We start from the raw sequence: 14,696 nt of genomic DNA on the forward strand, positions 1-14,696 counted from the left end.
GAAATTCCTCCTTTCATTTAATCTCTAATTCCTCTTTCTTGTGCTCCCCCCTCACTTCCTCCTCCTTTCAAACCTCACCGTTACTCTCCCTTTAATCCCTCCTCTCACCCGTGTGTTTCGCCCTCTCCTCTGCCCTCTTTCTTTCTTTCTTTCTTTCTTCTGTACTGTGCTTTTCATTTCTTTTTTCTTATTTCACACCTCTTTCGTTTAATCCCATTTTCTCTGCGCCCCTTGTTCCTCGTCCTCTTTCATCCCATTCGGCTTCATCCTTTCATTTAATCCCTCCTCTGTTCGCTCTTTAATGGCGTGGTTTCTTCTTCTCCTTCACTTCATATGTTTTCATCGCCCTATTTCCTTTGACACCACACGTTCTTTCTTTCCATCTTCTCGTCCTTTACTCATTTTCCATGTTCTTTTGTTTTTTCCTTCCATGTTACATCTCACTTGTTCATGAGTCGGCTATTTATCCTCTTCCTCCGTCAAACATTCACTCCACTTTCTCTCTCTTTCCATTTTTCTACTTTAATTGAATCCATTTCTCTTATTCTTTCTCTCCCTTCTTCATGTTTTCTCTGTAAACGTAGTGTAACAGGTTAGTGGTACGTGTCCGCAGTACGCGCACTACAACCGCGCAAACACTTCCTGGTTGCACTTGATTGGACGAACGCTGACTTTCGAAGCTTTTCTCACACTTTTAGTTTGTTAGCTTTGGTCCGGATCGAGTTTGTAAAGTTGCCGTGTATGAAAACGCACTTTTATTATGAAAACAAAGAACATTTAAGGCGAGGAATGAGACACGCAGTTGCTGAATCTGTCCTCATATTGAGTTTCGGGCGTCTCCAGAGGTAGCATCGACCTCAGTCCACGTGAGGAGCGTCCAACGCGGCGCCCCATCTCTCAAAACTCGCCGCCGCCAGAACGCATCGCACGGCTGCTCACAGAGACAAAGGACGGGGAAGCTGGAAATGACGGATCCTGTGGACACCGCATCTGCTCATTTTAATCCCTCCTTCCCATCCTCCCCCTTGCTCTTTTCATTCCACCCCTCTTCTTTAATCCCTTGTTCCCTCTCCGCTTTCTCATCTATCATTTATCCTTTTCCCTTTTAAATTTAATCCCTCTTTCCCACCGTCTTGTGGTTTCCTCCTGTCTTTCTTCCCCCCTCTTGAAGTATCCACATTCGGGGCGTCCCTCTACTGTATCCTCACTCCCCCTTTCTTTCTATCCCTCCCTCCGTCCATCCCTCCTCCCGTCTGTCCTGAATGAGTAACTCTGTAACCTCCTAACCCCACCGCAGCGCTGCACGCATGTCACCGCACATCACATCAAGCGCACACATACATACTGTGCGACCCGCCCTGTGACTCTAAGAACCTTGATCATGTAAAAAAAAAAACGAGCCAAAGACGCCTCACATCCCTTTCATTCCTGCCCCCCCCCCTCCCCCTCCACCGCCGTCCTTTATCTGCGAGAGGATGGCGAGGAGAGAGGAGAAGAGAGGATAAAAGATGTGAGGAAAGTGGAGGAAGAAAGCAGGAAACGGATAAAAGAGAGATAGAAGAAAAGAGAACAGAGGGGGTCAAAGACGCTCTCCTCTAACCAGCTGATCCGTAGCGCCCCCTGTGCCCGCAGATGCACACTGCACGTTCTCGAGTGTGCTGCAAACGTTTTCGTGCGTGTGTCACATTAAAGGAAAGAGTGAAAGAGCAGAGGAGGACGGAGACAAGGAAGGAGGGAGGAGAGAGGGAGGGAGGGAGGCGACAAAACAAAGGAAATAAGTGAAGGCGGCGTCGACGCTCACCCTCGCACTCCTTGATGTCGGTGTTGAGCTGGTGCAGGGCTCCGATGGAGATCTGTCTGACCTCCGGGTCGAGCAGGAGCTGCATCAGGGAGGTGGAGATGTGTTTACAGGCGGACATGCAGGCTGTCTGCGCCACTTTACCCTAACAGACAGAGAGAGAGAGAGGGAGACAGAGGGAGAGGAAGGTGAGGTCTCCACGGGACAGTGGTGTTTCCTTTCCCACGATAACTTCGATGCTATATCCGATAAAGTGTTTAGAGCTGGAAAAACATTTCATGAGCTGCAGGAACGCTGAATAAAAGTGGCAAAACAGACTGTAAAAATACAAATATCACTACTAGAGATGTTCCAATGCCACCTTATCCTTGCCTCCTGACACCATCCTGACCTCCTGACCTCCATTGTATTTACTCTCAGATCCGTCTGATGACGTGCGGCGGGGAAAATTTGGAGAAGTTTGCCAAACGCGAAACCAATCATTGTTGGTTTTGAGGCGGTTAGCAAGATCGGCCGTACGTTGGTGATATAAAGATAGTGTATCCAATCAGCAACCGGTATTTTCACCGGCATCTGGTAAGGATGAACCCTGAGCGCCTCCCTAGGGAGGTGTTCCAGGCACGTCCAGCTGGGAGGAGGCCTCGGGGAAGACCCAGGACCAGGTGGAGAGATTAGATCTCCACACTGGCCTGGGAACGCCTCAGGACCTGGGAACGCCTCAGGATCCCCCATGCCCCCGGATAAGAGGCTGAAGATGAGATGAGATGAATAACAACCCTGCACACATCCCTGTTTTCCTGTTGGGATTTTCCAGCGTCAAAACGTCAAATTGATGACATTTCAATAACGTTAGCTCCAACTTAAGTTACGCTCTCCACTAGAAGACAAAACCGGAAGTGAGTTCTTCTTCTCTGCTCTGAAAATAGGTTTGGAAGCTACTGTTTTAGTGACAAAGGAGATTCGATTTAGTGAAAAACGCCATTTAAGTATTAGTCGGGGCTAAAGGACGTGACTTCAGATCGGTGCAGACTCATGCACTCGCTGTATCAGAGGGATTCTGCGATACTGGTATCAGAACAACTCTTACTCACACACACACACACACACAAACAGTGGTAATCAAGAGTTCAGGTGCTCTTGATCACGTTTTATTTGAGTGAACAAACACACGCATTAATAGAGTGTGCTGTGTTCAGGTGCAGATGAATTAGCAGCAGAATGATGAAGTAGCGTAATAAAAACAAAAGCAGCGGATGAGGAAGTGCATGACAACGCATTAATACACAAACCAAAACATGTGTTTGTGTGGGTCTGATTGAGTGTCTGTGTGTGTGTGTGTGTGTGTGTGTGTGTGTGTGTGTGTGTGTGTGTGTGTGTGTGTGTGTGTGTGTGTGTGAGATGGCGGTGACGGGCCGCGGCCTTCTTGCTCTTGAACCCGACGTCTGCATTCCAGCAGAGTGAAGCAAAGAGATGAAAAGGAGACGGAAAAACAAGGAAAATGAGGTAAAGCTTGTATAAAGGTTAAAACTAGGGAGCGCTGCAGGGAAAGAGAAGAGAAGAGGAGAGGAGAGGAGAGGAGAGGAGAGGAGAGGAGAGAGGAGGAGAGGAGAGGAGAGGAGAGGAGAGGAGAGGAGAGGAGAGGAGAGGAGAGGAGAGGAGAGGAGAGGAGAGGAGAGGAGAGGAGAGGAGAGAGGAGGAGAGGAGAGGAGAGGAGAGGAGAGGAGAGGAGAGGAGAGGAGAAAGGAGGAGAGGAGAGGAGAGGAGAGGAGAGAGGAGAGAGGAGGAGAGGAGAGGAGAGGAGAGGAGAGGAGAGGAGAGGAGAGGAGAGGAGAGGAGAGGAGAGGAGAGAGGAGGAGAGGAGAGGAGAGGAGAGGAGAGGAGAGAAGAGAAGAGACGGCACAGGGGTGAAAAAAGGGTGAGAATCGCTAAATAACACAATTTCATCCTCGTTATTAGTTCGTTTTCTTTATCCAAATTCTTTGAATGCGACGTTTGTATCGTGTGTGTGTGACATAAGGAGAAGGAAGCACATGTTCAACTGCAGGGCCTGGTTACACAGACACACACACATACACACACACACACACACACACTCAGGTGATTAACAAACACCAGACCTTTCATTCCAGTGCCTTCATTAATCACACACACACACACACATATATAAAGTGTGTCATTGTGTTGGATGTTTAGGTTGAGGTGTTGGTGTGAATCCGTTATAATCAGATAATTGCGCGGTGTGTTTACAAAGCTCTAATCGCACGTGGGACTGTTTCTGTGTGTTATTCTGTCACAGTGAATACATGATTTACCTACAAGTGTGTGTGTGTGTGTGTGTGTGTGTGTGTGTGTGTGTGTGTGTGTGTGTGTGTGTGTGTGTGTGTGTGTGTGTGTGTGTGTGTGTGTGTGTGTGTGTGCTTTCCCTTATGTTCTTTTCGCTCTAACCAGCCCATTGTATCCTGGTTATGGTACAATAAGGCATTTTTATTTTATTTCAGAGACATTCTTTAATATTTAGTTCATATATATATATTATAGGTTTAGCACAGTTTCCCCGCGCGGATCTATAAAATCGATCTCTTCTTGTATTTGAAACGCGGCGGCGGCGGCAGAAAGGTCCCATTGTTGCAGCGAGTGAACTGAGGTCGGCGTCAGGAAAGAGTCGGCTCATTCGACAGGCAGCCCCTCACCTCAAAGGGAAATCAAATTACACACACGGAGCGCACGTGCGAGCACATATGTTCGAGAAACACACACCTACGACTGGCCGGATATCCTCCAACACACTCACACACACACACATACGACAAACACACACTACACACAGGCCCAGGGGTCAACTATCACAGGCTGAGATTGAGCGTGAAATAGGCTAATTCTATTTACATGTCACACACACACACGCACACACACACACACACACACACACACACACACACACACCTCAACACTTACAACTGGGAACCATTAGCCTGACTCACACTGAAGCGAGGGAGGAAAAGAGAGGGAAATAAAGGAAAGGAAAAGGTTCAGGAAAGGTGAGAAAAGGGAAGGGAAGGTGAGAAAAATGGAGAGAAGGTAAAGAAAGGAAAGGTGAACACAGAAAAACAAAGGCAAGGTGAGGAAAGGAAAGAATAAAAAGTGGGGAGAAGGAGAAGGAAGGAAAGAAAAGGCAGAGGGAAGGAAATGACTGCGAAGGAAGGAAAGGAAAGGAAAGGAAAGGAAAGGAAAGGAAAGGAAAGGAAAGGAAGAAAGGTGAGGAAAGGAGGAGGCAGGAAAATGAAAACTGAGGTGAGGAGCGGTGAAGAAACAGAAGGGGAAGAAAAGGAGAAGAAAGGGGTGCTGACAGGAAAAGTGAGGAAGGGTGAAAAAAGGAAATGTGAAGAAGGAAAGAAAGGAAAAGGGGAAATATGAGGAAATTAAAAGAGGAGAAAGGTGAGGAAGTATTGATGAGTGGAGGAGGGGAGGAGAAGAAGAAGGGGGCAAAGGTGAAAAAGAAAGTGAAGGAGCGACAGATAGGAAGTATGAGGAATGAAGTGATGCTTCCTCTCCGTTCTCCCTCCCTCCATCTCCATCTCCATCTCCATCCCTCGTTCCAGTTAACGAGAGACGTTCATCAGAGAGCTCATTAAAAGCTCCTCAGCTGCAAACGGCTGAACAAACAGACGAGAGGGAGAGAGAGAGAGAGGGAGGGAGAGAGAGACAGAGAGAGAGAGAGAGAGAGAGAGAGGGAGAGGAAAAGAGGTGAGGGGACGAGACTGGCAGGGTCAGGCGAAGAAGACGGGGGTGGTGGATAATCAAGGCGCAGGAATGAACGAGGGAAACGGAAGGAAAAGGAGGAGTAATGAAAGGAATGCAGAGAAGGACAGTGATAGACACACACCTCCTGTCTGTCTCAACGATGGAAGTGGACCCTTTAAAAGCTGAATTACTCCGTATTATTGGTGTTATTAATGAATTAAATCACTACTTCATCACCTTTTTGGGTCACTTTTAACATATTTGCTGCGTCGCCCACACAGAGAAGCTTAGAGCAGAAGAACTCAGAGGTCCAAACACATAGGAGGCTTCATTTACAGTCACATACTCTTCTTCGTGTGAGGCATGTGGCGAAGACGCGACCTAAACTACATCTGCTCATGGCTCTAAAAAGCTCTTTATTTGGTCCTCATCTACGCAAATGCCCGCGTTACTTCTACATCTAGTAGGCCACACCTTTGTTTCCAGATCTTTCCGTAGACCTCTGAGTTTTTGTGCGTCTTGTCGACTGTTTTTGAATCTTTTCATCGACCAAATCTGCAGTAAACACTCCACCTCCGCATCACACCAACGTGAACCTTTCACCGCCATTGTTTGTAATGTCCGCGCATGGTCCCTCCTTCTTTTTTCTACGTCCCAACAGCCGCACAGGAAATTACCCCAGAACCGCTGTAGGCCTCGTGCTCGTACATGTGCAAACGTGCTTTACAAAAGCCCACCTCTCCCAAACGGGCCGTGGACGGCCAGCTGGCCACAGCTAGACGCAGAGCGGTTGCACTCACACTGGTCAAACGCACTAGGCTTTAGCCGTAAAACCTGTTTGGGCACGGTACGGAAGGACAGTGTGAGTGCGCCCTAAGATTCAAGTGTTCAGGAGTTTTTAAACAAGTTGAACCTCTCACGCTGACAATCTCGCTCCAATCCAGTTGCACTTAATACAGCATGAGAGCAAAATGTGTAAAAAATGTGTGCTTGTGGTCAAAAGAGGGATGTGGTCTCGTTTTCACACACGTTGTAATTTCAGGGTAAATGAATCTGTCTGTTTGGTCAAACTTACGAAACCAGCCGTCCTGTTCAGTTAACTGCACCAATGATCGCCATTAATGATGACAAGTTATTTACAAATGCTGCGGCGATCCAATACGGGTCAAATAAACACAACGAGTGTTCACTTTAACATGTTTTGTGAGGTATAGTTTCACATCGAGATCGTGTTTGTGGCCACACTTATTGAGGAACTGCCAATTAAAAGACTCCAAAGACTGTTGACAAATGTGTTGGAACAACCAGAACCTCACATGTGAAAGAGTTCAGCGTAGTAACAGATTGATGTGCGTCTCTCCTCTAAACACCTCCACGAGTTTGGACTTTGGACTTTGGTTTGAAGCCCTCCCAGCTGAATTCAGGCGTCTGTCTCCTAATGCTAGAAGCAGGTTGAGTTAGAGACGCAACAGCGCTGTAAAGTAAAGTCACAACGCCACGGCGCACTGATTCACGACTCCTGGAAGGGATTGGACACGGTGGATAATGTGCTCCACGTCCGTCCAGAAAGCTGTCAGTCAAATGAACGGCTGAGCTGGGGCAGCCAAAAGTCAAGAGGTGGGATCACAGCGGGGAAAAAATATGCAGCTGACGTGCGACAACAACGCTGGGTTCGGTGCTGCTTCAGCTTCCTCCGTCCGTGACACAAAACGTGGAAGTGAATGAATCTGAAGGTCACGGGTCTTTCTCCTGAACTGTGACCTGGAAAATGGGAATCTTCTTTACGTGTTGGAGACTTGTATTCATACGAGTCGACCTACGAACCGCTGTAAAAGAAAGAAGGGAGCGAGGTCGAGGTTCGGCCTTTTGGAACGATCACAGATTGCTGCGTTATGGCAGGTATTCGATCGTGTCACTCAACAAACACCACAGAAATGAAGTCTAGACTCTGAGGTTTTTGGATGCATTCTTGTGAGTGTTTTCTCTTTGAATGCAGCCTTGACACACCAGACACACACATATACAAAGAGGCCAGGGCAACCAACTCCTCGGACTCAAAACCGCATTTGATCGGACGGATACACCAGGGTTGGAAATTCCTTTTTTTTTTAATTCTAGACGAGTCCGTGGCTTTAAGTGTGTTCACCAGCAAGAAAGTAAACACCAAACAAAAGTCTTAAATGTCAAACGTTTCACCTATGAATAAAGTCTAAAGCCGCTTTTCTAAACTCCAAATAATGTCCGGTCGCGTCTAAATGGTAACCCTAGATTTGTGAAAATAACTCCCAAGACTCTCGCAAGACTTGCTTCCAAAGCGCCTATACTAATCTTTACCTTACGAGGTCAATGTCCAACCTTAACTATCTTGTGAGACTTTCAACAAATCTTGGGTTACCCTCTAAACACGACCACAACGTCTGCCGAATTACTGGAGGTGCGGATGTTTTCCTTTCGCACATGTAGCACGCAACCATGTATTCCCGGGGCAGATGCGTTCTCACTTACTGGAAATAGTCTGTTCTGTTACGGCGAGGGGTAGCGGCGTCTCGCTTGAGCGTACAGGAAGCAGGGGATAACGCAGGTTACGCAGCAGTCATGTAGCCAGTTCGTAATTCGATCGTATACAACCGAGTCTCTTACCCTTCCTTGAATTTGTCCGACGATTTTGCCGTCGGCTCTTACTGAGAAAAGTTGACATCTCTCCGAACTTTATTCTTCACCCTCTGATGTTTGTGTTCTTTCTGTGTTGCATCAGCCGCATCATAGGAACGTCATCGACACGCCCCCTTGCTCTTTGCGAATCCTCACACAGGGGCTCAATTGCACTAGCATAGTTCATAATTTGGTCATGAACAACCAAATCTCTTGCCGTTCCTTGAATTTGTCCCATAATTTTGGCGCCTGCCCTTACAGAGAGAACTTGCGGAGTCCCGTAGCCTCTCCAGTTTGACATTTCAACTGCATCTTCGTGTAAACCGAATCTTTTTTTTCACCCTCGGATGAAGAAATGTCATCAACATACATTTGCACGCGTGGATTCAATCGGACATTACACAGACTTTGTACTCGGGAACTGCCACAGTACTTAATGTCCGGTCCAACTGAGACAGACATCTGCGCTGTCACACGCAGCTCGTCCGAGAAGTCTCTAGATACTTTCAGGTTTGCAGTGCATGTGTGAAAGGGGCTTTAGAGTAAAGCAGGAACGCCAAATGATGACGTTCTAGCACACGATCCTTAACACGTTTTTTATGCGCTGGCAGGCCGCCGGTTTAGATTTCCCTCCCTGGTTGGGATTAAGATTTGAACACATGAACATGGATTCAGGCAAACGTGCATCATTCCCTTGTCATCTCCCATGCTGCTTGGTAAACACACTCAAGTGGGGGAAAACTTGAAGGGTCACAAACGTCAGTAAGGGATTGGTAAACAACACTCTTGTTACAGTAACAACCCAGGTACTCACCGGTAAGGTAGCGTGTTCTACGGGCGTTCCCTACGGTAAGAAAGATAAACCGAGGGAATTCAGCAGAGTCAGCAAAACATTCAAACTGGTGTGTTATTAATGGGAGACATGGAAAGTAGATGGCGGCTGAAGGAGTGTGTGACGCATGGAAATCAATCTCTCTCACTGCGAGCACATTGGAAGGCTTTTTATTGCACACAGGCCCTTCAGATGATGCTAATCTGGCTTTGTCCGGCACTTTGTTGCGACGTGCCGAAGCAACCCAGAGAACCCAGTAAGCCCTGGACACACAGAGGAAGAGAGGGCCGCCAAACCTTCTCGGAGCACAGGAGAAAACTGATCAAGGGGCCTTTAAACCATAAAATCGGAGCACTAGAGAGTCCAGAATGTCGTTTTCTAATTTTCACGTGATTCTTTTTCACCCCTGGGGCCTTTTCAAGCTTTCTCGGTTCCACTTTTGAATCTGAGCTCAATTCGATTAGGAGTATTTAGCTAGCACTAAACTCTGATCTGGTATTATTAGCTCTTGGAGGGGACAACACTTTTTTTCCCTAGGTGAGGACCGTACCCCTCTCTCTCTTAGGCTGTTGAAGACATGATCTCTTTCTACACGTCTGCTCCCAACTAGTAACGTTTAGAGCTGTTAAAATGACCGCATCAGCACAAACGCATAAAGAGAGTGCCGCCCACACTGTTGCAAGAATGTCGCTGTGTCACGGTGAGCCTCCGTTTAACAAATCAGTGATCTGTGTGTGTGCGTGTCGGGCTGCATAACATCTCAGATTTCATTTATTCTTTTACGGTGATAAAAAGGGAAAACAAGCACTTATTCCTGGATTCCAGGTCTCTCTCTTCGATATCCGTCTTCCACCTCAACTTCTCTATGCAGCAGTAATAGTAAGGCTCCTCTCTGGTCTCCTCCCTTTAATCGCATCCAATTAATTCCTGTGTAACTCAACTCTTTGATATGATCACCTCTTACTCCAGAGGGTCATACCACCCAGTATTTTAGATCCATAGCATCTGATCTACTTAGGAGGCCCCCGCACCAACTCTGTGTGTGTGTGCGTGTGTGTGTGTGTGTGTGTGTGTGTGTGTGCGTGTGTCAGTGTGCGTGCTAAAGTGTGTGTGACGGGGTCATGTCCGGGGCTCGTGGGGGTGAAGGAAAAGCTTCTTAAAAGTGCTGGAAAACACTTAGCTCGACCACCTTATGTGTGTGGCCTTATGGCCTTGTCACCCGCTTTGACCAAATCTGTGCGTGCGTGTGTGTGTGTGTGTGTGTGTGTAGTAAGTTTTACGAGAACTGTCCATGTGCTCGCTGAGTGGGAGCGCGGATCGTGTGTGCTTTGGACGGTGTACATAACGACTTAGGGAAATAAAAGCTCCACAGTCGATCGCCAAAAGGATCCAAAAGCAGAGTTTTAAAATTCAGTTTTTTGTGCACGGAGGCTCGAGGGTTAGAGCTTCACTGAGCGCGGTTAATGGCTTCCATCAATACACTTTTTAATTACGGATTAATCCAAGTGGTTACACATTTATGTGTATAGGTCCTGTCTGTGCATGTGTGTGTATTTCGGGCCTGTGTGTGTGTGTAACATGATTAATTATAATAGAGTGAAAAAATCAAATTTCCCTGTTGCAGGACTAATAAAGGAATTCTTCTTCTTCTTCTTCTTCTAATAAAAGACTAAATCCTAATTATTAATTGTGCACACTCTGCAGAGCCAGAGTGTAATGTCATTAGAGTCGGGCTGTAGAGTCAATGGCCGGAGCCGCTGGTTAATCTGGGGCTGCTGACCCTTTAATGATCTTAACGGGCCCCATGTTAACGATCTAACCCGTAACGAGCTGAGACTCTAACGAACTAAAGCAGATTGTCCTGCCCTGTGATGTCTCACGCCAACATGCAGGGAGACTGGTAAGTGAGCTTATATTAAACACACACACACACATACACACACACACACACACACACACTGACACACACACACACACACACACTCAAAAAAGGTTTAATACCATCAGTATGTGCCCTATTTCTTAAGTTAGCCTTTGTCTGTGTGTGTTTGTGGGTGTGTCTGTGTGTGTGTATGTGTGTGTGTGTGTGTGTGTGTGTGTGTGTGTGTGTGTGTGTGTGTGTGTGTGTCTGTGTGGAGCAGTGACTGTGCAACGTAGCTATGTCCCCACATTTAATGGAAATCATCCGTGGTCATCAAGTTACATTCAAGTTGTGTGTGTGTGTGTGTGTGTGTGTGTGTGTGTGTGTGTGTGTGTGTGTGTGTGTGTGTGTGTGTGTGTGTGTGTGTGCGCGTGCGTTTGTGTGTGTGAGTGTGTGTTCTTACAGGCAGGTTGGTGAAGACGCTGAAGGTGCTCTTTAGGAAAGCGATCAGGTCAATCAGGTAGTCGCTGGCGTCCAGAGTCCCGCCTCCCTGCACCGCCGCCATCCAGTCGTAATCGGCCAGCTGCAGGAACTGGTCGATCTTGGCGTTCAGGTTGGTGTAGATCTCCGCCTCGGCTGCGTGGCGAGCGTCCTGCAGCGAGACAAGAGACTGTGAGGCGTTTTGTCGTATTCAGATCCACAGTTAGGAGGAGGAAGGATTTACAGGTCAAAGCAGAGGGAGGATGGTCAGTCGAGGGGAGGAGAGAGTGCCGCGCGTGTACCTTGAACGTGGACGTCCCGTACAGCTTCGTGGCGTTTGCGGAGTCGGGCGGAACGTTTGTGATGTTTGAGATGAACTCTTCCAGGAAGTGGCAGCTCTGCTCCAGGTGGGTGGTGTTTATGATCACCTGCACCAACTGCATCAAGACGTCAAATCACAAAAATCATCATCATAAAATCAAATAATCATATATAATTACAATTTATTAAAGTGCAATAATAGAATTTATTAAAGTGCAATAATTAAAATGTATTAAAGTGCAATAATTGAATTTATTAAAGTGCAATAATAGAATTTATTAAAGTGCAATAATTAAAATGTATTAAAGTGCAATAATTGAATTTATTAAAGTGCAATAATAGAATTTATTAAAGTGCAATAATTAAAATGTATTAAAGTGCAATCATTTTATTTATTAATGTGCAATAATTGAATTTATTAAAGTGCAATAATTAAAATGTATTAAAGTGCAACAATTGTATTTATTAATGTGCAATAATCAATTTTATTAAAGTGCAATAATCAAATTTATTATAGTGCAATAATTGAATTTATTAAAGTGCAATAATTGAATGTATTCTATAATAATAATAATAATGAAATGTATTCTCGTGCCATAAATAATCGTATTATTCCTTTAGACCCTGTGTCGTCGGCTGTTGATGCTTAATTTGCTGCATTCGTTTTGTTTTTCTGGTGTTTTCTTGCGTCTTGTCGTCGCACTGATCAGGTTTAATGCTCCTGACGTCTTTGTTTTCTGCACATTAACAATAAAAAACGTCTTTTCTGTTCTATAAACAGTTTCCTGCAGTGGAAGAGGTGCAAACAGTATGTCAAAAGCACGTAAGTTTAACTTTCTCTGCATTCATTTGTTCATTAATTTGATTTTATTTGTTGATAAAACACACAAAAACACATAAAAGAGCAATAATGTTATATTTTAACTATAATCAGCTTACTGACACGTATTTGTGGTATTGCTTTTTGCATCATAAGCCTTAGTTTGGACACTTGTCTCGATGTTCTGCACTTTATTTTGAAATGTCTCAACAATTGGGCGTGTTTGATAAAAGGACGCAGACGTAACGCGCTCTCTACATCCTGTTCTTGTGGATTATGATGTTCGGTCTCCGGGGCCGAGCACTGAGCGCAGCAAGTGGAAAACAGAAATCTGCGCTTGGTATCAGCGTTCTGTTCTGCGCCGTTACGACGACGACGACGACGACAACAACAACAACAACAACAACATGTTGAAAAGAGGAAACGTCTGTTTTTGTGAGAGTCAATGAGCCGGAGACGCTGAGAATGACCGTTCTGAGCAACGGGGTTACACTGGAGTTGTGCAACAACATTAACTCGTTCCCTCTGAGAGAGTGTTACAAGCGTCAAGCTGAGGGGTGTTTTTTACATGTTGAACACGCACACACACACACACACACAGACACAGACACACACACACACACACACACACACAAAGTACCTCCGCCAGCCCGACATTCTTCTTCTTAATGGCGTACTGCAGACAGTGGCTGAGGGTTCTGGTCAACAACAGATTAGTCGACTTGCGGATCATATCGTCTACCTCTGTGGAGCTGTGCACGCACACACACACACACAGAGACACCCACACACATGGAGAAACACAGAAGGGCAGAGAATCAGTGACTGTGCAGAAGTGATTTCGTCCATTTCTTGCAGACAGCTCCTGCTGCGTCTGAAAGCCAGCACAAACATTTTAAGTGAATTTCTCAGTCTCCATTTGGAAAAAGCCTGAATGTCAGCCAATCCAAATGAGTACATTACCGTGTTATGAGCTGTCGGGCTCATTAGACGGCTAACGTTGCCTTAAATCTGTTGATCAGACGGCAGCTTGAATTCAAATCCACCTCTACAGATACAGAAAATCAACAAAATATCCAAATATCTGGTAAAACTGATCCAAAAACTGATTTTCTTTCCTGATATAAGCCATTCATTCTTTTTTATATATTTACCCGCCCTGGTCCTCAACGGACTTTAAATAGTCATAAAATTACCACCTCTGCACAGTCAGCGAGGCCTAAAGAGAGCCAGCAGGCTGTTAAATGTGAAACGAGCTCAGATTTCCTGTTAAAACAAATGTTTGATGGCGTTAATCAGACCCACTTACCGAAGCTCTGACATGACTGTGCTAGGACCAGACTGTGTGGGTGATGTTTGGTGAAGGAACCCAGACCGATTTCTGCACAGTTCTGGGAGCGGAGTGAGGTTTTTCATGGCAGCGTGTGCCGTATCTCTCGGGCCGAGCGTCGCCTCCTGTTTAATAACGGGTTTCCTGGAAGTGTCGACTGAGAACTGAGGCCTGCGTGAGTCCGCAGGCTGACGGAGTCTGACACGAGGCTGAGAATGTACACAGGAGAGGGACGAATGTCTCTTTTACCCCATGTGCTGCTGATAGAAGAAGAAGAAGAGGTAGAAGAAGAAGGAGAAGAAGAGGTAGAAGAAGAAGAGGTAGAAGAAGAAGAGGTAGAAGAAGGGGTACAAGAAGAAGTAGAAGCAGAAGAAGTAGAAGAGGAAGAAGTAGTAGAAGAAGAAGAAGAAGTAGATGAGGTAGAAGAAGAAGAGGGAGAAGAAGAAGAAGAGGTAGAAGAAGAAGAGGTAGAAAAAGAAGAGGTATAAGAAGAAGTAGAAGGAGAAGAAGAAGTAGAAGAAGAAGAAAAGTTTTCTGGGTTTGATTAAATCAGCTGCAGGAACACTAAAGAACAGTGGTTCACTCTATAAATGAACTTCACATAAATAAAGAGGACGAGTCTACACGTTGCTGACGATTATTCATTCAGCCGACCAGTCTATCACAGGACACATAGAGACGAACAGAGACAGACAACCATTCACACCTACGGGTGATTTAGAGTCATCAATGAACCGAACACCTGCACGTCTTTGGACTGTGGGAGGAAACCGGAGAACCCGGAGAAAACCCACGCAGACACGGGGAGAACATGCAAACTCATTGCTAACCACCACAACACCGTGTCGCCCTTTACTGACG

At 46.0% G+C, this 14,696-nt stretch overlaps 2 protein-coding genes across 5 annotated transcripts in view; both read right to left on the minus strand.

Annotated features, from left to right (window-relative positions):
• Positions 1–14,696, minus strand: part of exoc6b (exocyst complex component 6B) — a 344,934-nt gene that overhangs the window by 282,354 nt on the left and 47,884 nt on the right. For 2 of the 3 annotated variants that reach the window (XR_014593720.1, XM_083937107.1), the window contains exons 16-20: positions 13,146–13,257; positions 11,667–11,801; positions 11,348–11,536; positions 9,006–9,035; positions 1,802–1,943 (exon numbers count right to left, since the gene is read on the minus strand). Coding sequence is in view for 2 of the 3 variants with exons in the window: in XM_083937107.1 (XP_083793233.1) it covers positions 1,802–1,943; positions 9,006–9,035; positions 11,348–11,536; positions 11,667–11,801; positions 13,146–13,257 (608 nt within the window). In the remaining variant the exon portion in view is untranslated. The remainder of the gene's footprint in view (positions 1–1,801; positions 1,944–9,005; positions 9,036–11,347; positions 11,537–11,666; positions 11,802–13,145; positions 13,258–14,696) is intronic. The other variant, XM_083937108.1, reaches the window with a different exon arrangement.
• LOC310964115 (ankyrin repeat domain-containing protein 46) overlaps positions 1–14,696 on the minus strand; it is a 223,827-nt gene that overhangs the window by 6,113 nt on the left and 203,018 nt on the right. The window lies entirely within an intron of this gene.

Source organism: Echiichthys vipera, assembly GCF_963691815.1.
Source record: "Echiichthys vipera genome assembly, chromosome: 22".
Taxonomy (NCBI): Eukaryota; Metazoa; Chordata; class Actinopteri; order Perciformes; family Trachinidae; genus Echiichthys; species Echiichthys vipera.